The sequence below is a fragment of the Schistocerca nitens genome, chromosome 7 (genome assembly GCF_023898315.1).
Source record: "Schistocerca nitens isolate TAMUIC-IGC-003100 chromosome 7, iqSchNite1.1, whole genome shotgun sequence".
Lineage (NCBI taxonomy): Eukaryota > Metazoa > Arthropoda > Insecta > Orthoptera > Acrididae > Schistocerca > Schistocerca nitens.
The window spans coordinates 318,143,273-318,170,849 of NC_064620.1; the positions used below are offsets into that span (position 1 = coordinate 318,143,273).

Sequence of the window (27,577 nt, forward strand, 5' to 3'; positions counted from 1 at the left end):
ACTTCAAGTCGTCTGAGAATGGATAATACAGATCCTATGTGGCCCTCTCCGAAGTAGACCAGAAAGATTCAATAACACTGAGATCTGTTAACTGTCGTGGCCAGGGAAGATGCGACAATTCATCCTCGTGTCCACAAATCCAGTCCTGGACGAAGCCAGCTGTATGAACAGGGACCTTGCCGTCCTGGAACGGAGCGTCACCAGTGGAGAACAAATATTGTAGAATGGGTTGGACCTGATCAGCCAAATGATCAGGCAATCCTTGGCAGTAATGCGACGTTCCAGAATAACCATGAGACCCATGGAATACCGTGACATAGTTGATGACTTCATCACCCAACCCCCTCCCTGCTTCAGTCATGGAACGAAAATTCGAACAGAAGTTGGAGTGTGTAACAAGACTCATCCGGCCATATGGTTCTTTTTTCAATTGGTCCATAGCTCTGGCAGTATAGATTCGGCAGGACCTTCTTCTGTTAAGAGCATTTGCGTCACTGATATGTGGTTTTGGAATTCCAACTCGCCCTGCAATTCGCAACTTATGGAGCTCCCTTCGTGTTGGTTTGGTGCTAACAGGGTTCGCAAGTCCGACATTTAGTTCTGCAGTCACTTTTGCGGTTGCTTTCTTATTTTCGCCGCAATCCTCCTACATGACTGTGTATCACGATCATTCAATAGACACTTCCGTCCGCGTTGGAAGCAAATGTTTTTACGCTTTCCCTATATGACGTGAAGTTGTTCGATTTGGTGCCCCTCTTGAAACACCAAGACTTCGGTTCCCAAAGTTACGGAAGAGCCCACCACGTGAGCACCAATAATCTTCCCACGTTCGCACGCACGTAAGTCTGAATAATGCAATCACAATCAGACAGAAGAGAGTTTTGATCACGACTGACACCTACAACGTATGACGGCATTACACAGGTGTGCTGTTCCGGATCAAATCCAACAGCTCAACCTGCAAGCTTGGCTAGCACCTCCATTTACATTCAGGCAAGCGTTTCTCGCAATGTTTGCATATTTTTGTCCAAATCCTGTAGTTAGCACATGTGGGGAACCCGTGCACTGGGGTGAGCGATAATCGCTGAAACAACCAGTTTTCGGATGTACCGTTATCTTTTTCACTTCCACTTTAACTTTACCTTTAAAACAGTTCAACATAAGCGGTTTCTGAAATACCTGATTTCCGTTTTTTATTGCGGTTATATACGTAGACATCGAACAACGATTAGAAAACTCGTTGACTTCTTCAGACTTCGCAAGCTTCAAGATACATATAATCAAAATATTAAATAAAATAAGCAAACAGTCCGTCCACTAAGATACAGAATAGTACGAAAATTACCATTATTCTCCAACTGATTCAAACTTTTTGAAAGTCTGCTAAAAATCACGTTGCAATCGAGGATTGTATCACCAACTGAGAATTACTAATAGTCAGGGCTAAATGGTGAAAACTCAGGTTGAAGAGCTCTATAATTTTTCATATTAACTTGTTCGTTTCCATGGGCAACGAGCAGATAAAAGCATATTGTGTAGACACAGACATCACATCAGCTGCGTTCCATTTTTATTATAAACTATGAATGAACTGTTAAAATTTTAAAGTTTTATCATTAGATGATGTCGCAAATTTGTTGCACCTCCGCCCGTTTTTAATATTTTAAAGCAAATTAAACAGTTTACTTCGGCAAATACTTCCAGACTAGCGATGGTGGCACTCTGTAATAAAACTGATGTCCGGCGTCTACAGGGAGAAACTGTCGTACAGACCAGATGGGGCAAGTACTGCATGTACACGCGTGCCATCGTCTAATAGGCCGTGCTGTTCATCGCTCGTTTCTGTCAGAGTTTTTATTAAAGAAGCACTGATCGCTAATCCCATTTCCCATAACCCAATATTTCAAAGCAAACAACATTTTATGAATACACATTACTCCTTTATTCTAAATTGTTTTTAAAAGCCAAGAATTTTATCCCTGTTGCGAAGGTACATTTATAAAGCGGTTTATTTACCCACTTGTTACCGAGGAATTAAAAAAAAACGCCTTTTATAACCGATACCATACAAATACCGCAAAATACCGACTATTCAGAGCAAAAATTCTGGTATCGCTTTAACCGGACGCGTTTTCCCATCTATACGCCCTAGCACTCAGTATGGCTGCCTGGTGGGTAGCCTGCACTAAAGTGCGCGTCATTTATGACGGCGGCCGAGTTTAGGTTCGTTCTGCGCATCTGACGTCACAAAACAGTCAGCCAATGAACAGAGAACGACGTTGCCAGAGCTCGACTGCAGTGCAGAGCATGGACGAGTGTCTTCAGTTTTAGAAACGTTCAGTCATAAATAAAGTAATTGAACAAAAGCAATGTCTTGATAGCAGACTTTCTTTTATAGAAAGTTTGGAAAAAGCATTCTTTATACCAATTGCTTCATATTCTATTAATTAATTAAACCAAACAAGCAATAAGCCTCCTAATTCAGGCGATAGCAAGGAAAGGTGTTTGTATCACTCTCACTAACCGCTTTTTCGCAATAAAGAACAGCAGTAATTGTTTATTTCCTATTGTACTTCGACGAAACGTGAGTAATTCATAATCATACCAACAGTGTTTGTCGTGTTTTGCGTGATATTTTAAAGTCCTCTGGGAGTTATATTGCGTGATGAGCTGTGTTAGCGTAATGGTTAAAGTGTATGGCTGCTAAGTGAAAGGTTTTGAGTTCAAACATGGATTGGTGCTTAATATTTTCTTTATTTAAAAACAATATCAAAGTGTCTTACTTCATGAATTTTATTCGTTTGAATGTAATTTTTTATATTTCTAGCGGCAACTAAAATCGACCATACGGAAAGTATACGCTATGGACTTTTTTTTACCCCTGCATACTCTTCGAAATTTCGTGCAATGGTTTACTAGATCTAATGCTGCAAAATAACTGCGTTGAACATCGAAACAAAATTAAGTCATTTATGGGGGGAAGGTATCAGTCAAGAAGACGTGTAAAAATCAAATTTTTGGGCCAAATAGTTTTTGTGAAATAGAATGATAAAGTGCGTCAAAGCAGCGGAAACACCATGTGTCTGCACAGGCGAGCAGTGCAGTGATCACAAAATCGCGCACAGTGCGGAATGCGGTGAGCACGTCTCTGTAGCAGCGAAAGGGTTAATGCGGTCGTGGTGGCTTTACTTAATAAACTGCGCGCTCCCCCTAAACGTAAGTTTGCGAACTATACTATTGCGCTGCTTCTCTTGGCGCGTACAACTGGCAACGCAGCGATCTCCCGCGTCTGGGCGGGCATGCGCGAACCGCCAAGATGAAAGAATTGAACTATAGCTGCGATTACTCCGAGGTGAGATGACGGGCGCTAGGGGGCGCCTTGGCCCAATAGGGCAGCACGGGAACTTCGTGATGTAGTTAACGCGGACGGCATGTGGTAGCGAGTGGACACGGTACCTTAGGTTGGTGAGCTGCTGCTCGTGCTTGGTGAGCCGGATCTGCTGCTCCAGCTCCGAAGCAGCCTCCATCCCCGAGTGCGGGCCCGCCATGACGGCGCTGCTGTAGTTGCGGTGCTTGGTGAACTTGCAGCGGAAGTCGCCCACCGGCCCGCAGTGGAACATGTAGCAGCTGCCCGGCACCTGCCACACAGACAACACACGTGTTATCGCATACACCTGCCCACAGCCAGCAAACACACAATGTCATAAAGCGCTTGCGGTAACAACTCAATCCTACTCCCCAAAACAACATATGCACTTCCTATCAGTTACATCTACATCTACACACATACTCTGCAAGTCACCGTACTGTGTGTGGCGGAGGTTACCTTGTACCACTACTAGACAGTCTCTCTCTCCTATTCCACTCGCAAACAGAGCGAGGGAAAAATGACTGTCTTATGCCTCCACAGGATCCTAATTTCTCTTATCTTCGTGGTCCTTACGCGAATTTTACGTTGGCGGCACTAGAAGCGTCTGCAACCGGCTTCAAATGCCGGTTCTCTCAATTTTTTCAATAGTATTTCGCGAAAAGAGAGTCATCTTCCCGCCAGGGATTTCCATTTAAGTTCACGAGGTATCTCCGTTAATACTCGCGAATTGATCCGAACCTACCGGTACTAAATCTAGGCCGGCCGCGGTGGCCGAACGGTTCTAGGCGCTTCAGTCCGGAACCGCGCGACTGCTACGGTCGCAGGTTCGAATCCTGCCTCGGGCATGGATGTGTGTGATGTCCTTAGGTTAGTTAGGCTTAAGTAGTTCTAAGTTCTAGGGGACTGATGACCTCAGATGTTAAGTCCCATAGTGCTCAGAGCCATTTGAGCCACTAAATTTAGCAGCACCGCTTTCAATTGCGTGGCTGTCTTCCTTTAATAGACCTGGTGGAGATCCCAGCACTAGTCAAGAATGGGTCGGACTAGTGTTCTACACGCGGTTAACAGATGAGCTACACTTTCCTACAATTCTGCCAATAAACCTAAGTCTTCGAGTCGCCTTCCCTACTGTCGTCTTGTTCTTTCCGTTCCAGAACGATTTTCAACATTGCTCTAGATATTTAACCCACGTGACTTTGTAAAGCAGCACACCACTAATACTGTACTCGAAAATTACGGGTTTGTTCTTCCTACCTATCCGCATTAAACTTACATTTTTCCACATATACACGCCGCGCGGGATTAGCCGAGCGGTTTAAGGCGCTGCAGTCATGGACTGTGCGGCTGGTCCCGGCGGAGGTACACCTTTGACACTTTGCCGTACACCGCACTATCATTAACAAACAACCGCAGACTGCTGGTCACCCTGTCTGCCAGATCATCTACGTAGATACAGAAAGTAACAGCTGTCCTGGACCACTCCTAACGATACCCTTGTTACTGAAGAACACTCGTCGTCACGGACGATGTACTGGGTTCTATTACTTAAGAAGTCTTCAAGCCACTCAAATATTTGCCAACTTAATTTGTACGTACGGGCCTTCGTTAACAGTCTACAGTGTTGCACGGTGCCAAATGCTGTTTGGAAATCTAGGAATATGGAATCTGCCTGTTGCCCTTCATCTATAGTTCGCAAGATAAGATGTGAGAAAAGGGAAATCTGAGATTCACACGAGCGATGCTTTCGAAAACAGAGCTGCTTTGTAGAGAGAAGCCTTTCTGCCTCAAGGAAATTTATTACACTCCAATTCAGAATACGATCACGGAATCTGTACCCTCACAATACGAGAAGTGGAAATAATTAATCCACCTGGAGCATAGTCCAACATTATCGTTTCGGTGGAGGTGTTACGGTGTGCAGAGGCATGATGTTGCATGGGCATACTTACGTACAAATTTGTTAACAGGATACACTCACTAGTTAACTGTATTGCGTTACTGTACTTACGAATGTGCGTCTTTTGAGGGGTGCATTCCGTACCGACTTCATTTTAGGGATGACAATGCGCGACCGCATAGGACTGCGCGATTGGAGCTATTGGAAAGAGAGGGTATTGGACGAATGGGGAGACCTGCCCTTTCCCCCGACTTGAACCCTGTCGATCACACGTGGGTTGAGTTGGAACACGTATTACTGCACCGTCACATGCATCAACTACCATTCAGCGGTAATCAATTGCGCTGGTGAGGGAATGTAACGCCCTACCACAAGAAATACTTACCAAACGTGTGGCTTACACGGAAGCACGCTGCACGGTATACCCTTCTGCAGTAATCACACACCTTAATAAGAGCCATGACTCGCCATTTCTAATGTCCACGGGATAATCATAAATCTCGGTGACGTCAATGTAACTACTGTCTGAATAAAAGAGTTATTCCTGTTAGTCTCGTGTAATTCTCTGTTACCTTCTGTGTCATACTGTAGGAGTTCTTTCTACGAATGTTCCCAGTTTCATACAGCTATGTTACCTGGTAGTCAAACGTCATGTGAAAGTTACTTTCGTCCTTAAGATTTGCATACGAGTGTTTTGTCCGATGAGCTTACGTAGGGAAGAGAGAACGTGGAACTTTACGCCAATGCGCTGCCCGGTCCTCTGATAGAGCTCGTAGCGAAACGGAAGTGTTACGCCCTTACAACGGCCAGACGGCAGTCAGCAGGTATTAGCCCCGATTCAGTACGCCACTTCAGACAGACAGGGAACATAACCCAGGGTGCTAGTTCATAATCCGCTTATCACGAACTGTACGCCATCATTATTTCTCTCCCATCGTGGGCGAATTTCCGCGATCAGCTTTTTCCCTACTCCACAAGTTTAACTGAATTCAAAATGAAACACCACGTTGCTTGACTTTATTATTAGGTTGGTGCTTAAGTTGGTAGCATTTTTGTTTTGCATGCTGGTATTTCGGCTGCAATGGGTTATTTATAGTTCACTGCTGCTATATAAGTTCACATATTGTTTTTCGTCGTTTAGAGATGGTGGAGCTGTGGACGCTAGAAAATGGAGTGCCAAGTAAAGAAATTGGAACATTTCCAACATATTCTCAAGTAAAGAAATCTGAATATTTCTAACATATTCTTCCATTTGAGTTCAGGAGTGACCGCAGCAGAAGCAGCCAGAAACATGTGCGAGGTGGACGGAAATAATTTAATTGGGCAGAGCATTGCAAGAAAATGGTTTCCTCGATTTAAGGTGGATTGTTTCGACATCTGTCACTCCGTTTTCAGGAAGACTTTCGGGGTTTGTTGAAGATCGTAAAACTCATTAATCCACAACGATTCCCGTCAGGGTACTCGAGAACTGGCAAATGTGATGGAGTGCCACCAATCAACCCCATTGTACGACATTTGCTAGCAATGGGGAACGTTCAGACGTCACGTTATAGGTACCGCATACTCCAAGCCAGTGACCGTATGTGCTACGCTTGCTCGTCATCAACTGGATCGTGAAGACCACCGATTATTCCTATCCTGTATCTTTATTGGTAACGAGAATTGGTGTCTTTATGCTCACATAAGGGAAAGAAAGGAATGGTTGAACCCAAACAAAGCAGCAACTCTACGTACGAAGACCTGCGTGCGTCCACAAAAGATGTTACACAACTGGTGGAAAAGCGACGGTGTGGAATACTAACAAGGGAACCTCCCCATCGCATCCCCCTCAGATTTAGTTGTAAGTTGGCACAGTGGATAGGCCTTGAAAAACTGAACACAGAGCAATCGAGAAATCAGAAAGACGTTGTGTGGAACTATGAAAAAATAAGCAAAATATACAAACTGAGTAGTCCATGTGTAAGATAGGCAACATCAAGGAGAATGTGAGTTCAGGAGCGCCGTGGTCCCGTGCTTAGCGTGAGCAGCTGCGGAACGAGAGATCCTTGGTTCAAGTCTTCCCTCGAGTGATAAGTTTACTTTCTTTATTTTCGCAAAGTTATGATCTGTCCGTTCGTTCATTGACGTCTCTGTTCACTGTAATAAGCTTAGTGTCTGTGTTTTGCGACCGCACCGCAAAACCGTGCGATTAGTAGACGAAAGGACATGCCTCTCGAATGGGAACCGAAAACATTTGAACGCAATTTCATAGGTCAACCGATTCCTCCAAAGGAAAACACGTCTGATATATTCTATAGGACACTGGTGACGGCATGTGCATCACATGACAGGAGTATGTTGTCGACCCACCTAACTTGTACACTTGGCGAATGGGTAAAAAGATTCTTCTACCTTGCCCGATTTAGATTTTCTTGTGGATGTTATAATCACTCCCAAAAAAGTGATAAAAACATAAGAGTGTCACATAAACTGAAAATAAGAAATTAAACTCTTCACTAGAGGGAGGACTTGAACTAAGGACCTCTCGTTCCGCAGCTGCTCATGCTAACCACGGGACCACGGCGCTCATAGGCTTACATTAACCTTGATGTTGCTTATCTTGCGCATGGACTGCTCAGTTTGTATATTTTGCTTATTTTCTCATAGTTCCACACAACTTCTTCCTGTTTTCTCGATTGATCTGTGTTCAGTTTTTCAAGGCCTATCCACTGTGCCAACTTACAACTAAATCTGAGGGGGGTGCGATGGGGAGGTTCCCTTGTAAGAATTGCTTCCTCGAGGTGTAACCATCAGTGCTGGCATTTGTTGTCAACAACTGAGACGTCTTGCAGACGTAATCCAAGAACAAGGATCAGGAAGAGTGCCTAAAGTGGTTCTACTCTGCGACAAGGGCCCGCCCACATTCTGCTACACTGACAAAAAACACTATATAGGAGTTGTGGTGGGAAGTCACTCGGTACCCCCCTCCCCCCCCTCTTATTCAACTTATCTTGCGCCCTCTAATTTCCATCTTTTCTGCTCTCTAACGAACAACCTTCAAGAAACTTCCTCTCCGAATGAAACTGCGCTCCAAATGTGGCTCGACGAGTCCTTCAGCTCAAAGCTACGTGATTTCTGGAGTCGCAGAATCGAGAAGTTACCCCAGCGTTGGCGGACTTGTAAACAGTGAACGAAAACACACATGTATTATTGATGACTGAAGTCTCTGTTACTTGTATCTGTTGCGTTTCGTAAACTTATGCATCAACCCAATGCAATTCCACTCACAGATCACCAGTGTTTATCAATCAGGTTATTAATTTCGGTCAATGAAGGCAATCTTCAGACGTACAAATATGCGTACAGTGGTAGTTTGATTTGGTTTTGCTTTTTTTTTTGCTTTAGGACGCAAAAAACTGGGGTCATACGCACCCAAGTCAGAACTATGGAACACGAAGACAGAGGAATTAAAAAACGACTATACGTCAGTCCCATTGGCATACGAGAAGACAGCTAAAAACAGGCACGTGGAAAAAGGGCTAAAAAAGACACCATACAGAGACGGAGGTCCAACACTAACAATTAAATGGACTTTGGCATATTCCTTTGGCGCGTGATTTGCTAAAACGGCCGATAAATGAGACGGCAAACCCAAGCTGGAACGTAAACGGTTAAAAAAATGGGCATTCCATCAGGAAGTGGCGGACAGTTAAAGCTTGGGCGCAATGTGTACAAAGTGAACTTGGGCGCAATGTGCACAAAGTGGTGGGGTAGTGCCACTTAGCAAATGACGACGCCTAAAAAGGCAGTGTCCAACACGCAGCCTAGTTCAAATGACCTCCAGGAGGGGGGGGGGGGGGGGGGGGGCGAGGTGGGATTGTCCAAGGCACTGGTAGAAGTTTAATAAGCCGGAGCTTATTCCCGTAAAGGAAAAGTCAGTGGAAAAGCGGAAGCCACTGAAGATGCTCCAGGAGTAAAGACGATCAAGACATCGCTGAAGACGCGTGAGACAGGTCCGTGGACAACTGCAATAGATGGCAAAAGGGAGCCGGAGATGCCCTTCGGGAGACAGACCATAATAGGGTTAATGGCGATAGCAAAGAGGACGACGCTCAGGACGGAACCCTGAGGCACACCGTTTTCCTGGATAAAGGTGTCCGACAAGGCAGAACGCACACGCACACGCACCTTGAAAACTCGGTCTGTTAAAAAAGCGTTAAGGAAACAGGGCAGGCGGCCACGGAAGCCCCACGTGTAAAGAGTACAGAGGAGACTAGTTCTCCGGCAGGTGTCGTAGGCCTTCTCCAAATCGAAAAACACGGGTACAGTCTGGGATTTGCGCAGATAACCATTCATGACATGGGTGGACAAAGTAACGGGATGATCAACGCCGCGCTCGAAATCCACACTGTGCATTCGTCAGTAAATTGCGAACTCGAGCCACCATACCAGCCGGGCATGAATCATACGTTCCATCACCTTGTAAACGCAGCTGGTAAGAGAGATGGGGCGGTAGCTAGAAGGAAGGTTTCTGTCTTACCGAACTTAGATGTGGGTATGACGGTGGCTTCACGCCAGCGTCCGGGAAATATGCTCTCTGCCCAGATGCGGTTGTACGTGTTAAGCAGAAAGTGCTTGCCTGCAAGAGCAAGGTGCTGCAACATCTGAATGTGGATGGCGTCTGGCCCTGGGGCGGAGGAACGGAGGAACTGAGAGCATGTAGCACTGACGATTCACAGAAGAGGAGGGTATCGCCCGAGCCTCCTCCACTCGTTTCCGATGGAGGAGGGCAGAGTGATAGTGGGAAGAGCTCGAAACTTCCGCAAAATGGTGGCCCAAGGTGTTGGAGATAGCAATAGGATCTACAATAACATCGTCTGCTACTGTCATGCCGGAAATTGGGAAATGGATCTTTGTCCCAGAGAGCCGTCGGAGGCCAGAACGACCGGGGAAGGGTTGGAACTGTTAAAAGAACAAGTTGATGATATCCAGCTAGCTCTTTTGCTATCCAGAAGAACGCGACCACACTTTGCACGCATCTGTTTATAATGAATATAATTTGCGATCATAGGCTGACGGTTAAAAACGCGGAGAGGACGACTCCATGAACGAATTGCGTCGCGGCATGCGTCAGTCTACCAAGGGACTGGGACACAACGTGGTAAAGAGGAAGTTCAAGGAATGGAACGTTCTGCAGCAGTAAGATAAGCGCTTGAAAGATATTCCACCTGGTCATCACAACTGGAGAAATCTTGTTCTTCGAAGGTCGCCACGGAGGAGTAAAGACAGCTTTAGTAAGCTACCCTTTGGGCGTGCACTCGGATGGGGTACGAGTCAGAAAACGGATAGCATACGGGAAATGGTCGCTCGAGTAAGTGTCAGAAACAACGGACATCTCAAGACGATGGGCAGGCTGGGCAGTGCAAAAAGATAGGTCCAAATGGGAACATGTGTGCAAGGAGTCAGGAAGGAAAGTGGGTGCTCCAGTGTTAAGGCACAAGAGGTTAAGAAGGTCAGCCAAGAGGGCAGGGAGAAGCCCAAAGGGGATGATGTACATTAAAGTCGCCAAGTAGCAAAAATGGGGGAGGTAGCTGCCCAATAAGCTGAAGAAAGTCTGCCCTGGTGACATCGAATCACAGAGGGACACAAATGGTACAGAGGGAAAAAGTCAGATGGGGAAGGAAAAGGCGAAATGCGACAGCTTGAAGGTGGTAGTCAGGGAGATGGGTTGACTATGAATGGCGTCTTGTATGAGCAGCATGACGCCCCCATGAGATGGAATGCCGACCTCAAGGAGAAGGTCAAAACGAATTAGTGAGAAATGTGAAAGCTCAAAGCGGTCACGAGAGCGCAATTTCGTTTCCTGAAGGCAGAGTACAAGGGGATGTTGTGATGCTAAAAGCAGCTGTAAATCCTCTTTGTGGGACCGAAGGCCCGAACATTCTATTGGAGGTAGTCATGATGAGGAAGAGATGTAGAAGTGTCAACTGCAGAGTGACAGCCGGTGTAGAGTCGGTACTAGAGAAGACAGAAGCGGGAGGATCCTGCTCAACGGGGTCCACAGAAGCGTCGGCTTGCTTATGCGGTCAGTCCATGGAGTACAACGCTGAAAAACGGTTGGTGGTGCGCACTGGCGATGCAGAGGCTGGCTGGGCGAAGGTGTCACGTGATGGCATCGTGGAAGAGGATCTTCGAGTTGGCAAAGGAGAAGACCGTTTGCCTTTGGTGGACTTCTTTGAGCCTTTCTGGATAGAGGTAGACTCGGGTGTTGTTTGGCTGGAGGGACAGAGTAGTCTCAACGGGAGTACTCCTTCTGTCCTTTCCAGCCTATCGGTTGTGTAGCTGGTGGCTTAGACCCGTGAGGCGAGAATTTGACGGCTTGTTGCACATCTGACGATGCTACGCTGACACCGGGCCATTTGACAACCCCCGAGCTGAATTTGAGGTCGCATGTCTGCGTGGCTATGTCCTTAATGGAGCGAGAAGTAACAAGAACAGAACTATAGGTACAAGACGGGAGAATAAAGCGTTTGTGACTAGCCATTAACGTGCGAGCGACTGAGTAAGGCACTTTTTCCTCTACCCAGTTCTCTCGGCCAGCCCGCTCATCAAGATACACGGAACAATCCCGAGAGGAGGCGGCATGACCACCACTGCAGTTCATACAGCAGGGTGAAGGAGGCGGACAATCGCCCTCATGTGCATCCTAATCACAGGTTACACATTTGGGCATGTGTCAACGAGATGTTCTAGTGTGGTTGAAACGATAACACTGGTAGCAGCGTGTCGGGTTCGGAATGTACGGCTGACTGTGATAATTTCATGGCCTGCTTTTATCTTTAACGGAAGGACCAATCTATCAAAGGTGAGAAAAAGAGCGCAGGTGGGCACTATGGAGGAATCTACTTATTTCATTACACGTTGAACGGCAATGATACCCTGATCAGAGAGGTAAGATTGGATTTCAGCCTCAGTTAGACCGTCGAGCATCCTGGTGTAAATTACATCACGGGAAGAATTCAAAGTTCTATGGCCCTCGACATGAAGAGGGTAGCCGTGGAGAAGCAAAGCAGCAAGCGGTTGTGCTTGACACTCAGAAATAGTCTCCAAAAGCAAAGTGCTATTCTATAAACGAGAGCAGGATTTCACAGGGCCAGGATTTGCATCAACAACTTCTTGAATAATAAACGGATTTACCGTGGCGATGGACTGGCCGTCTTCAGTACGTGAGACTACGAGGAACCGTGGAGCAGCGTTTTCTTTTCGTAGAGTTTGATTGGGGGAGATGATTGACTCATTGCCGGAAAATCTCCCATGATTGCCAGTATCTCCGATGGCGCAGTCTTTCCACCTGAGGACTCGCTTCCCAAGCGGGCGCACCTGCCTTGGGTGATTGTTCACACCTCCCGAACACCTGACAGAGGGACCAATCGGCAATCTGGGAAGGTGGCAGCTCAGGCAGTTAGCCCTCCCTGGGCCTCGCCTGTACCAGGAGGAACGTGCGAACACTATCCGCCGACCCGCAGCTGGGAATTACGCGTTATCCAGTCACCTGTTACGCGTCAGACGCGTGAGCCGGCCTTCAAAAGCGCACAGAGAGGAAGAAGGAAAAGAGGAACCTCAAAAGCCGAAGCGGAGGAACGAGAGGAGAAGGGAAACAAAGAAAGGAAAAAGGGAGCGAAAAACAAAGATGGGACTGTTCTTATGTCAGCGACAGACAATGCAGGACATTCCCAATAACATCCCAGACATGTTTCCCAAGGTAGTGGAAAAAGAGTAGCAAGAGGATAGACATGCAGCACGGAAGGGAAAAAATGCTGCAAAGCCTGGGGCCACGTGGTTGCCAGGGGGGGGGTTCAAAAAATGGCTCTGAGCACTATGGGACTTAACATCTGAGGTCATCAGTCCCCTAGAACTTAGAGCTACTTAAACCTAACTAACCTAAGGACATCACACACATCCATGCCCGAGGCAGGATTCGAACCTGCGACCGTAGCGGTCGCGCGGTTCCAGACTGAAGCGCTTAGAACCGCTCGGCCACACCGGCCGGCAGGGGGGGGGAGGGGGGGGGAGGGTTGTAGTTTCATGTACAAAAGTATCCAAAATCACACAAACACCGAATGAGAAATCAGTCTAAGTAACATGGAACCTACGTAGATGCAGTATACTAAACATATTTCGTTACACATGTGGGCGGTACAGTCACAATGATTTGTTACTTTCATTCATCATTATCGATGTTTTTGGGAAGCCTGAAACGGTGTCGTAGACGATTTAAACAAAGAAACACTAGAGCAGTAACATATCGTTTCGTGCTTAGCCCTACGAATTCGAGAATTTGTTCTCATTGTCAAGTGCAAATATTTACGTGACTTATGTCTGATGTTTCCATGTGTGTTTTTCCGCCTTTCTTCCACTGTAGTGGAGTTTTTGAAACTATACTGCGATCGGAAAACCAGACAAAATAAATCTTGGGATGTGTTTTACATATTAACGTTAGAAATAGTATTTTTTCTGTGACCTCACAGGTACTTTGACTCTTCCTTTGCAAAGAAAACCACACACATGTAAGTCATCAGTGACACTGTTTGTTCTTGCAATCAAAATGTGTTACGGAGATATTACGGCAGTACGGTTTCACGAAGAGTATGGATACAGACGTGCCACATTTTTCTGTGGATTACGTTATTTACATAAAGTTTTCAGTTATACATTTTTACTTGCACTGACTATTCCCGACATTTAAACTGTTGATTATCTTTTATATTCTGTTGTGTTGCAAATGTTGAGTAGTCTCCGAATAAAATTATTTATTTATGGAATTCACTAGAGTTGTTACACACAGGAGAAACATTTGATAAAATTAACACAATCACTATCCAGTTTGTCATTGAGAATTTTTGCCCCTTGCTTTTTGTGATGAGCAAGAATTTTCAGCTCTTCCATTAAATGCACTGTATCCGGTTTCTGGAAGCGGCGGAATGTCTTAAGATCATCTATGTTTTCCAATGGATGTCTAGTATATTTTATGAGCGTTACAATTGCTGTTTTTGTGAATTGGTTATGCTTGTGGCAGTTTAAGTGCTAAGTGTATTTAAATTGCAATGATTAACCAAACTAGCTTCGTCACGAAGTTACCAAACTTGAGTACCATACAGCAGCATTACGACATCATTTGCGGTTTAAGGCGCTGCGGTCATGGACTGTGCGGCTGGTCCCGGCGGAGGTTCGAGTCCTCCCTCGGGCATGGGTGTGTGTGTTTGTCCTTAGGATAATTTAGGTTAAGTAGTGTGTAAGCTTAGGGACTGATGACCTTAGCAGTCAAGTCCCATAAGATTTCACACACATTTGAACATTTTTTGAACGACATATATTTTGACACTTTGAGAAAACAGGTTAGACTGTCGTACTGATACAAGTGACGAACCTTCACTCAGAAACGCTGAATGTCGCTACTGTACGACATTTCACTGGTTTAAACATAAATATTCGTTAATTATGTGCGCAAAATCTTTTCAACGGGAGTTAGAGCAAACAGATACAAAAGCGCACGTAACTGTGCTTATATATTTTACATTAAAGTGTAACGAAGAGAGAGGCTTTATTAAAAACTATGATGCAGAAATACACAACACCATTGTACAAAGCAACTGGTTATTAAAACAAAAGGACTAAAGGTAGCTAATAAATGAAGTAGAAAAAAACTTTAGAGCACTTCTGAAATCATGTGTACCTCAGACGAATGGATAATACGCATGAAAACAGCTATGATTATGTCCGGTAACAATTGTTTTCTATTTCTTTGCATATAATTGTGAGCTGTTTCGGATGCTCCCTATGAGCAAAAGAATTGTACAGGCACAGAATGTTCGGCCATGTTTTGTTCTGCTTTATAAGCGAGCTTCAATTTTTTTGTTTTTATTACCAACTGCATTGTACAATGGCACTGTGTATTTTTATAACAGGTAGTATTTTTTTTAATAAAGCCTACTTCATCCTTACACTTTCTTGTATAATATTACGCTCAATTATCTGCGCTTTTATATCTATTTGCATTAACTCCTGTCGGAAAGATGTTATACATTCAACTAAAAAGAATATTTCTATTGTAGTTATGTGAAATGATGTGCAGAAGCGACCTCTAGCGTACTAGAATGGAAGCACGTTGCTCATCGCTGCACGGCAGTATGTGCGTGTTTTGAAGTATCACGGTGGCGTTTATGGGGGCTCAAATTCTGTAACTTTTTGACGAAGCTTGTATGGCTAACCATTGGGACTGTGTCATCCACATATGCAACGACACGATAGGTATAGTATACTACTTCTACTCAGGTATGGGAATGTTTTAACGTTGCTTAGATATATTTCTGATTCTGTATTGGTAAACAGACTATGAACCATGGACCGTGCCGTTGGTGGGGAGGCTTGCGTGCCTCGACGATACAGATAGCCGAACCGTAGGTGCAACCACAACGGAGGGGTATCTGTTGAGAGGCCAGACCAATGTGTGGTTCCTGAAGAGGGGCAGCAGCCTTTTCAGTAGTTGCAGGGGGAAACAGTCTGGATGATTGACTGATCTGGCCCTGTAACACTAACGAAAACGGCCTTGCTGTTTTGGTACTGCGAACGGCTGAAAGCAAGGGGAAACTACAGCCGTAATTTTTCCCGAGGGCATGCAGCTTTACTGTATGATTAAATGATGATGGCGTCCTCTTGGGTAAAATATTCCGGAGGTAAAATAGTCCCCCATTCGGATCTCCGGGCGGGGACTACTCAAGAGGACGTTGTTATCAGGAGAAAGAAAACTGGCGTTCTACGGATCGGAGCGTGGAATGTCAGATCCCTTAATCGGGCAGGTAGGTTAGAAAATTTGAAAACGGAAATGGATAGGTTAAAGTTAGATATAGTGGGAATTAGTGAAGTTCGGTGGCAGGAGGAACAAGACTTTTGGTCAGGTGAATACAGGGTCATAAATACAAAATCAAATAGGGGTAATGCAGGAGTAGGTATAATAATGAATAAAAAAATAGGAGTGCGGGTAACCTACTACAAACAGCATAGTGAACGCATTATTGTGGCCAAGATAGACACGAAGCCCACGCCTACTTCAGTAGTACAAGTTTATATGCCAACTAGCTCTGCAGATGATGATGAACTTGATGAAATGTATGATGAGATAAAAGTAATTATTCAGCTAGTGAAGGGAGATGAAAATTTAATAGTCATGGGTGACTGGAATTCGACAGTAGGAAAAGGAAGAGAAGGAAACGTAGTATGTGAATATGAATTGGGGCTAAGAAATGAAAGAGGAAGCCGCCTGGTAGAATATTGCACAGAGCATAACTTAATCATAGCTAACACTTGGTTCAAGAATCATGATAGAAGGTTGTATACATGGAAGAACCCTGGAGATACTAAAAGGTATCAGATAGATTATATAATGGTAAGACAGAGATTTAGGAACCAGATTTTAAATAGTAAGACATTTCCAGGGGCAGATGTGGACTCTCACCACAATCTATTGGTTATGAACTGTAGATTAAAACTGAAGAACCTGCAAAAAGGTGGGAATCTAAGGAGATGGGACCTGGATAAACTGACTAAACCAGAGTTTTAGGGAGAGCAAAACGGAACAATTGACAGGAATGGGGGAAAGAAATACAGTAGAAGAAGAATGGGTAGCTTTGAGGAATGAAATAGTGAAGGCAGCAGAGGATCAAGTAGGTAAAAAGACGAGGGCTGGTAGAAATCCTTGGGTAACAGAAGAGATATTGAATTTAATTGATGAAAGGAGAAAATACAAAATGCAGCAAGTGAAGCAGGCAAAAAGGAATACAAACGTCTCAAAAATGAGATCGACAGGAAGTGAAAAATGGCTAAACAGGGATGGCTAGAGGACAAATGCAACGATGTAGAGGCTTATCTCATGAGGGGTAAGATAGATAATGCCTACAGGAAAATTAGAGAGACCTTTGGAGAAAAGAGAACCACTTGCATGAATATCAAGAACTCAGATGGAAACCCAGTTCTAAGCAAAGAAGGGAAAGCAGAAAGGTGGAAGGAGTATATTGAAGGGCGATGTCCTTGAGGACAATATTATGGAAATGGAAGAGGTGGTAGATGAAAATTAAATGAGAGATGATACTGCGTGAAGAGTTTCACAGAGCACTGAAAGACCTAAGTCGAAACAAGGCCGCGGGAGTAGACAACATTCCATTAGAACTACTGACGGCCTTGGGACAGCGAGTCCTGACAAAACTCTACCATCTGGTGAGCAAGATATATGAGACAGGCGAAATACCATCAGACTTCAAGAAGAATATAATAATTCCAATCCCAAATAAAGCAGGTGTTGACAGATGTGAAAATTACCAAACTATAAGTTTAATAAGTCACAGCTGCAAAATACTAACACGAATTCTTTACAGACGAATGGAAAAACTAGTAGAAGCCGACCTTGGGGCAGATCAGTTTGGATTCTGTAGAAATGTTGGAACATGTGAAGCAATACTGACCCTACGACTTATCTTAGAAGAAACATTCAGGAAAGGCAAACCTACGTTTCTAGCATTTGTAGACTTAGAGAAAGCTTTTGACAATGTTGACTGGAGTACTCTCTTTCAAATTCTAAAGGTGCAGGGGTAAAATACAAGGAGCGAAAGGCTATTTACAATTTGTACAGAAAGCAGATGGCAGTTATAAGAGTCGAGGGACACGAAAGGGAAGGAGTGGTTGGGAAGGGAGTGAGACAGGGTTGTAGCCTCTCCCCGTTGCCATTCAATCTGTATATTGAGCAAGCAGTAAAGGAAACGAAAGAAAAGTTCGGAGTAGGTATTAAAATCCGTGGAGAAGAAATAAAAACTTTGAGGTTCGCCGATGATATTGTAATTCTGTCAGAGACAGCAAAGGACTTGGAAGAGCAGTTGAACGGAATGGACAGTGTCTTGAAAGGAGGGTATAAGATGAACGTCAACAAAAGCAAAACGAGGATAACGGAATGTAGTCGAATTAAGTCGGGTGATGCTGAGGGTATTAGATTAGGAAATGAGACACTTAAAGTAGTAAAGGAGTTTTGCTATTTGGGGAGCAAAATAACTGATGATGGTCGAAGTAGAGAGGATATCAAATGTAGACTGGCAATGGCAAGGAAAGCGTTTCTGAAGAAGAGAAATTTGTTGACATCGAGTATAGATTTAAGTGTCAGGAAGTCGTTTCTGAAAGTATTTGTATGGAGTGTAGCCATGTATGGAAGTGAAACATGGACGATAAATAGTTTAGACAAGAAGAGAATAGAAGCTTTCGAAATGTGGTGCTACAGAAGAATGCTGAAGATTAGATAGGTAGATCACGTAACTAATGAGGAGGTATTGAACAGAATTGGGGAGAAGAAGAGTTTGTGGCACAACCTGACTAGAAGAAGGGATCGGTTGGTAGGACATGTTCTGAGACATCGAGGGATCACCAATTTAGTATTGGAGGGCAGTGTGGAGGGTAAAAATCGTAGAGGGAGACCAAGAGATGAATACACTAAGCAGATTCAGAAGGATGTAGGGTGCAGTAGGTACCGGGAGATGAAGAGGCTTGCACAGGATAGAGTAGCATGGAGAGCTGCATCAAACCAGTCTCAGGACTGAAGACCACCACAACAACAACAACAACAACAACAACAACTACTACTACTACTACTACTACTACTACTACTCTCAGAAAAAAATAATGAATGAAATATAAACGACACACCCCGTACGGAAGCAAAGAAATAAAGCGGAGAACTGCAAAAGTAATAATAAAATAAAGGCGTAAAGCAAAGAACCTACAGTGAGGTTGGTGCATCACCGCTGTGTGAGGCGTCTCTCCAGACGCGTCTTCTGCCTGGAATCTCATTGAGTGGAGTTGTCTTCAGTGGTGAGACCCGCTTCGAACAGCTCGATGGCCAGATAGGGTGTGTTCGGAAACCACCGGACAGCGGTGGGATACTAACTTGACTATCGTCTGCCATACGGCCCGAACAACCACTAGTTATGGTCTGTGGTGCCATTTCTTTTCGTAGCAGGACTCCTACGTTTCACACCTGCGGCACCCTTGCAGCACAGCGGTACGTCGACGATATTACACGCCCCGCTTTGTTGCCTTTCATGGCAACCCGTCCTAGGGTTACGTTTCAGCAAGCTAATGCCCGCCTGCACACGGCGAGAGCTCCTACTGCTTGTCTTCGCTTTTCCAAAACCAAATCTTGGCCACCAAGGTTGTAGGATCTCTCTCCAATTGAGAACGATTCGAGCATTATGGGCAGGGCTCTCCATCCAGAGCGGGATTTTTACAATCTAACGTGCCAGTCGGACAGAATTTGGCACGATATCCCTCACGAGGACATCCAACAACTCTATGAATCAATGCCAAACCGAATAACTCTTTGCATAAGGGCCAGATGAGGAGCAACACGGTATTGACTTTGCTAATCTGCGAAGCTCTTTCTCTTGAATATATCACCCAATTTTCATGAAATTGTAATCATTTGTTTATCTGCGCGTGTACATCACGTCTGCCGATTTCTGTCCCATTAGGATATCTTCTTCGTGGTGAGTCCCTTTTTTTATGTCTCAGCGCGTATAATAAAATAAATACTTCCTGGATCGCTGAAAAACTCTGCTGTATCTATGTCCTTACTCATGCATCACGTTCCTTATTAGGTATAGTAGCAGAGAAGCAAACAAATGAAGCAGAGGACTTCAAAAGTTGTAATAATATGAAGTCGTAAAGCAAAGAACCAACCTGTCAGACGAAGTTAATATAAGCAAATGCAAAGAGAAACGTGACTTTTTACTCGTCCTTACTAAGAAACGGACATTAAAGTGACTGTCACTAATTTCTAATTTGAGAGCCATTTATTAAGGCAGGCAAGTTCCGATGCATTATTTCTTGGCGTCTGTGAAGCCTTAGACATAGTATCACACTAATTCTTACTAACGAAAGTGCAATCATATGGGGTACCAAACGAAATTTATGATTGGATTGGGGACTTCACGGTAGGGAGATGCGATGTTCCGAAGTGACTGAAGAGAAAGTGACTGAAGAGAACACTAAAAATGAAAATTTTAGGAAGGGTTGGAGTCTTGTCACGCAGATTAATCGCTTAGGGGAATATTCGTGGAAGCAGGAAATACGGCTTCAGGCCCCAGTCCAACAACAATTCACTGTATTTGATTTCACTGTTTACTGGGAGTACCTCACTCGTATTATTTGATATATAAGGGGATGATCAAAAAGTTTTATTACGAAGGCCGTACAGTCCAAAAATCGGTGTGCCAATCACACAAAATCGCCGTGGGCATTGAAGCTATCATCCTACCGACGCACCAGGTCGAAGACAACCGTTTGATGAAACAACGTGTCGTCCTGCGTGAAGAAGTCCGTAACTGTCTACTGCACATCATCCTCCGACAGGAATCGTCGATCCTTCAAAGCCTTTTCTAAGGGATCGATGGAGCGATATCATCATAAGCAGAGATGAGGACTATAGGGAGGGTCCTCACGTGTCTCCCACTTGAGTTGGCGTAACCTCTGCGTAACGACGTTTGTGGTATTGTAGACTTGCGTTAACGTGAAGCAACAGCACGGAACTTGGCGCACCATTCCATAATGGTGGATTTCGATATGACATGCTGTCACAAACAGATTCTTCCCTCTGCGGTGAATATCTACCGGTATTCGTCCTTCGGCAGCAAGAAATGTCGGTCCTGTTTGTAAGCATCCAGTAACAAAATGTCATATTTCACGTTTCCGTATTAACAACACGTACGTAGTAAATACACGACTGGTATACTAATCCTTTGCCTACTTATCGATGCTTATATACACGCTACGTTGCATACACAATGCAGCAGCGCCCTCAAACGGAATTTTTTTATCGACAGTTGTTTTAATTCACTGAATTTGTCCACGTCGATTTTATCATTTCACGTGAATGAATTAGATAAATTAGTAAATTTTCCTCATGAGAGGCAAACCACAATCCTGCGTCATATCCAGTCCGCTGCTGATCCTAATCCGGAATGGAGAACCATCAGTGTTGGTTCGGAAATAACACAATGGTGAGCCAGAACATTATGACCATCTGCCCACAACGACAACGAATGCCACCAGTTAGCGTTCCGGGTAGGTGACACGGTACGAATAGTATGTAAGAGGAACAGGGACTAATCCCCATTCTAGCCACAGGGAAATGGGTAAATCGACTGACGTAAGCGATTTTGACTTCGGCAGATTGTTATAGCCTGGTGCCTGGGAACGAGCATCTCAAAAACAGCAGGGTTGATCTGCTGTTCGTGTGTTAGGTTGTCAGCGGCTATGTAAACTGCATAAAGAACGATGAAGCAACAGACAGTCGTTAAGGCGCTGGACGTCCACAGCTCATCACAGACCGTGGAGTGCGAAGGCTTGCCCGTTCTCTACAGCACGATATGCGGCGATCTGTGGCAGATTGACGACAGAGTACAATGCTGGTGCAGGCACGCGAGTTTCGGAGTCCATGTTTTTCACATTTTGGGCCAGTGCAGCATCACTTACGGGGTCATCGCGATTGTCCTGTGGATCAGTAGTAACGTGTTGAATTGTCGATGAAATACGTTTCCTGTTACACCTAGTCGATGGCCTTGGCTGGATATGCCTTCGTCGAGGCGAACTGATGCTCAAAACATGCACAACGCCACGGATGCAGGCCGTATGGGGATGTATTATGCTATGGGGGACGTTCACCTGCGCTTCCAGTGTACCTATGGTAGTACTCGAAGGCACTTGGACAGCTGTGGACTACGAGAACGTTAATAATACATAGTTGGTATTCCTGAGGCATACTGAATCTCACATGTATCTATTCCCGAGACATACTACATCTCAGATTTATCTATGATAAAGATGTAGGCCAAAGAAATGAATTAAAATTTGTACCATTGCTGGGAAATGAACTCAGCTCTTCTGCTTATTAGACTCCTACACTATCCGTTATGCCATACTGGCACTAAAAATACCACAGGTGCACGGACTACCCTGGGACATCTACCTGATATGTTGCGGACTGAGAGGAAAGCGTGGCTGAATGCCATGCGAGCAGCCTGGATTTGATTCCCGGCCGGGTTGGAGATTTTCTACACTCGGGGACTGTGTGTTGTGATATCATCATCATAATCATCATCATCATCATCGATGCGCAAGTCATCGAAGTGACATCAAGCACAAAGACTTGCCCCAGGCGGCTGAACTCCCTGAAAGGGGGCTCCCTGCTAAATATGGCATACTCACATTTCATTTTGTGTACATCGATGCACATGTAGTAAGAATTTTTCTGCTTACCGCCCTTTGTATCCGGATTTTGAACTTCTCATGGCCAACCTCGATTTATCTTTTTAGTTACTCCCAGTAGCTCAACTCGTTTCAATGAATATAATTCCAGCAGTAAACTACCAAGTCTTTAAAGAATCATAATTCCACATTTAGAAGAGCTTTACACATCTGATTACTCTACACGTGAGTTAATGTGTTAACTATCTTGATTTATGCATGAAATCGAGAGAAAGCTTACGAAAGGTTTGAAATTATGCTTAAAGTTTGTTGGAAGTCGCTAGATGCTTCCATTATGAAACAATGCATGAATGTAAAGTGAGTAATTCGCGCCCTATCTTAAGCAAAAGCTAGTTTTTCACTCATCTCCATGTTTATGTCATCATATCTCCTGAACTATGTGTTGTACAATGAGGTACATTCAGTGGCTTATGTGGATACTGTCTGCGTTCATTTGTTGCAAATAAAGTTAGTAGTAAAGAAGTAATAAATTTAAAAAGCATTCCTGAAGCTGAAGTTTTACTGCATGAAGATCGAAAATGAAGTAAGCGACAAACTTTTTCTTTTCATCATTTTGTCGGATATCAGCGAGATGAAGTTTCGTTAAGGTTTCAAATTATGCGTGAAGTTTGTTGGAAGGCGGCAAGTGCTCTACTTCTCAAATACTCGGTGGATATAGTCCCGGCATTATGCGCCATCAGTTGCGCTAGCTCAAGACAAACACACAGCATCTTACAGTGATACTTTTATTCTTGTCATAAAACTTTCAACGTAAGACTATACCTCTTGATTAGTATATTACGACAGCATTTTAAATTTTTGAATTAGATCAATAACACAAAATAATGAAAATCAACTTTTTGTTGTCCTGGAAGATTAGATAGGCAACCTGCAACTGGTACCGCGTTTGGGATACAAATTTGGTAATATAAACTGAAGCGCCAAACAAACTCGTATAGGCATGCTTGTTCTCATACAGAGATACCAATACAGGAAGAATACTGGGATGTGGTCGGCAACGCCCGTATACGACAACAAGTGCCTGGTGCAGTTGTTAGATCGGTTACTGATGCTACAATGGCAGGTTATCAAGATTTAAGTGAATTTGAACGTGGTGTCATAGCGCACGAGCGACGGGGCATAGCATCTCGGAGGTGGCGATTAAGTGGGGATTTTTCCGTACGACCATTTCACGGACGTACCGTGAATATCAGCAATCCGGTAAAACATCAAATCTCCGACATCACTGCAGCCGGAAAAGGATTCTGGAAGCACGGGACCAACAACGTGTGACCAACGACTACTGAAGAGAATCGTTCAACGTGACTGAAGTGCAACCCTTTCGCAAACCGCTGCAGATATCAATGATGGGCCATCAGCAAGTGTCACCGTGCGAACTATTCAAAGAAACATCATCGATATGGGCTTTCGGAACCGAAGGCTGGAAACATGTTGCCTGGTCGGACGAGTCTCGTTTCAAATTGTATCGATCGGATGGACGTTTACGGGGATGGATACAACCTCATGAATCCATGACCCCTGCATGCCATCAGGCGATTGTTCAAGCTGGTGGAGGCTCTGTAATGGGGTGTGGCGTGTGCAGTTGGAGTGATATGGGATCCCTGATCAGTCTAGATACGACTCAAGCACGTGACACGTACGTAAGCACCTTCTCTGATCACCCACATCCGTTCGTGTTCATTGTGCATTCCGACGGACTTCGGCAATTTCAGCAGGACAATGCGACACCCCATACGTCCAGAATTGCTACCGAGTTTCCACAGGAACACTCGTCTAAGTTCAAACACTTCCGCTGGACACCATACTCCCCAGACATGAACATTATTGAGCATATCTGAGATGCCTTGCAACGTGCTATTCGGAATAGATCTCCACCCCCTCGTACTCTTACGTATTTATGGATAACGCTGCAGGGTTCGTTGTGTCATTTCCCTCCAGCACTACTTCAGACATTAGTGGAGTCCATGCCACGTTGTGTTACGCACTTCTGCTTCCTCGTGGAGGCGCTACACGATATTAGGCAGGTGTACCAGTTTCTTTGCATCTTCGGTGTAGTTACGGATTGGATTATTAACTATTCTGTACAATTATTAGCCTTTCCTAAGAGTACTGCAGAATTGTTGGTTAATATCGTCCCGTAGTAAACAAGGCGGACTCTTATTTAACCTGTTCTTGATCTTCAATATAGATTGATTTCTGTAACTCCTTGTATGTTACATGTTTATAGCTTCCCCCCGTCTCTTTTTAGTATTGTTTATTCTGGCAACAGAAATCCATGTAGTATGAAAAGGAATCCGATTTTTCTACGGATAGCTGAGAGACTATTTGCGAGTAGGAATTATTTTACCTGCTAACAGGGTAATAATAAGCTTTCAGGACAGCCGACTCATTTATTAATCTGTATCTCTTCAAAACAGAAGCATTACAATGGATATCAATCATCGATGCCGAAGAGCAGAGGGCCCTGTGTCGCTAGTTGGTTCTCCTCTCCCGGTGGTTGGTGTGTGTTGCCTTCGCCGCAGGCATACACCATAACAGTAGCTGTCATTGCAACGATTATCGAGAAAGTTTATTTCTACTGCGATCGGTTTTAAAATGAGAATTGTGTGGATGTCATATGAGTTTTCCCGTGTACTTTTGCCGGTGAACGTGGATTGCAATGTTAGATACATATTTGTCATCAGAAAATGTAACAACAAGCGTCACAAGCCACGTGTGTCGATTATTATTTCATTTTGGCCTATTACTAAATTAACAGTCATTATTTTTATGTTTAAAAATGATACATTTGTCCATATGAAAAGTCGACAGTGCCTTTGACTATCACCTGTTCACTCCATTATTAGTGGGCAGCGCTGGAGTACCGCTGTTAACGTTTCCCTTTCCAAGCCGATCGCACTTGTTGATAGGCACGATCCGATCACGAACTAATTTTAGGCTGCTTCTATATAATTTAATTAACAGGGTCGGAAAATCAATATGAAGCGTTACAGGTGTTAAGACATCAGAGTTAGTTAGTTGCCATTTATGATTTCGGGCGCTAAATGCCAATGTTACCAGCATCCTTACATGAAATAAAAAGTGACGAAGCGGGCGGGGGGGGGGGGGGGGGCGGAGTGGTAATAGTTTAATTTAAAAACATAAGTTTTAATACCAAGCTGCATCAACAAACTCGAATTTAAAGTTCAACACTGACATCGGGAGAGTCATAATGGACCATCCATAAAAAGCAGATAAAACACAGCAGAAAAACTGTAGATAAAATCAAGTATAAAGTATTAGTACAGATAAAATGAAAAGGGGAAATATTGCTGTAGCTAGATAACAAAAACCATAGGTGGCCAAACCACTCTGCAATCCACTAAAATCTCACATCTAATATTTTGGAAACCTTAAAACACGAATCACACTTGAGTCACTGCCATTTACAATAGAAGGCAGGAGCTGTGGAGACCCAGGTCTGCCCTCGTGTCGTGGTGTAGAACTCACTCAAATAAAATATGCTACATCACACTGGTGAGAGAAAGCCTTGCATTAATGGACAATGTACCAATCTGTGCGTTGTAAGGACTAGTCCTCAGCTCGTCGTGGCCGCAAGTTGGTAGGCTACGGTCGCATTGAAGGTTTCACTGACTGCAGCTCATTGCTGCCCAGCCACTGAGCATCCCATCAACACATTGTCTTCCGGGTCAAGTACGTGGTGACTGCCCATAGGGGGACTGAACTGCCGGCAGGAGGTGGAGGGAGCTGCATCAGCGAGTTCATTTCCCCGGATTCCTATGTGCCCTGGAACCCGGCAGAAAATTCTTTCCTTTTCCTGCCCTGCTACCGGAGGAATACGTCTTGGACATCTTGGTCCATCCTATCCGCTGGGTACATCTGACCAATAGCAAGACGGACACTTGAAGAATCAGAGCAAATGAGGAATTTCTTGCCATAATGTCGTCTCAGCTAATCCAATGACATCACAATACCAAATAGTTCCACGCAGTGTACTAAAAAGTACACTGGCAACCCTATCCTAACGACATTTTCGGGGAACAGTTGGAGGAGCAAAGGAAGTCCCCCTACATAGACTCATTAACGTAAACACTAATAAAATCCCGGTGGCCACTTAAAATATCGTAAAATATAGTTTTAAGAATACACTGGTGTGGAACACTTAAGAGTGAATGTAACTTTTACATGATGTGTCACTGCCAAGTAACAAAGCTCGATGGAACTTGGACCATATATAGAAAAAACTGCTGCAATATAGTACAGAAAGTAACTGAAATAAATACTCAATGAGACGAACAGAAATGGAACATTAATGTAAAGACAGTAATTTCACTGCAGTCACCGCGATTCTTAATGCTTCCCTGGCATTACAAAAAATGGCTCTGAGCACTATGGGACTTAACACCTGAGGTCATCAGGTCATCAGTCCCCCTACTTAAACCTAACTAACCTAAGGCCATCACACACATCCATGCCCGAGGCAGGATTCGAACCTGCGACCGTAGCGGTCGCGCGGTTCCAGACTATAGCGCCTGGCATTACAATAGCCGGAATATGGTTGTTAATAGGGTGCCTGAACACCACAGACGGCACTGCAGGCTCTGTAGCGCACTCCCGTGTTGGCTACACGGCTGGTAAAGGCGTTCTTATAGTAGGGCGCTCACGTCCTCCACCAGGGCGACTGTCGACGGCTGGGTGGTCGTTGTTGCCTGTGGACGTGCTCGATGGGATTCAAGTCGGGAGAATGGACAGGGCAGTCTATTCCCCAAATGTACTCCAGTACCAACAGCTCTGTTCGATTCTGTGGCACAATTGTCATCCTTACGAATGAAGTCAGTGTCGAATGTTCCCGTGAAAAGACGCACTTGGGGAAGAGTTACAGTGTCACAATAACGTTGGCCGGTGAATATACCGTGTATAAAGATTTTGAGGTTAGTACATCCATGCAACATTATGCCTCCCTACACCGTAAC

The 27,577-nt window shown here is 44.5% G+C and overlaps 2 protein-coding genes across 4 annotated transcripts in view; one reads left to right on the forward strand and one right to left on the reverse strand.

Moving 5' to 3' along the window:
- The window catches only part of LOC126194676 (uncharacterized), a 660,760-nt gene that overhangs the window by 625,314 nt on the left and 7,869 nt on the right, over window positions 1–27,577 (reverse strand). For both annotated transcript variants that reach the window (XM_049932877.1, XM_049932876.1), the window contains exon 2: window positions 3,457–3,638. In XM_049932877.1, coding sequence (XP_049788834.1) covers window positions 3,457–3,638 — 182 coding nt within the window. The remainder of the gene's footprint in view (window positions 1–3,456; window positions 3,639–27,577) is intronic.
- The window catches only part of LOC126194678 (protein phosphatase 1 regulatory subunit 14C), a 940,541-nt gene that overhangs the window by 313,284 nt on the left and 599,680 nt on the right, over window positions 1–27,577 (forward strand). The window lies entirely within an intron of this gene.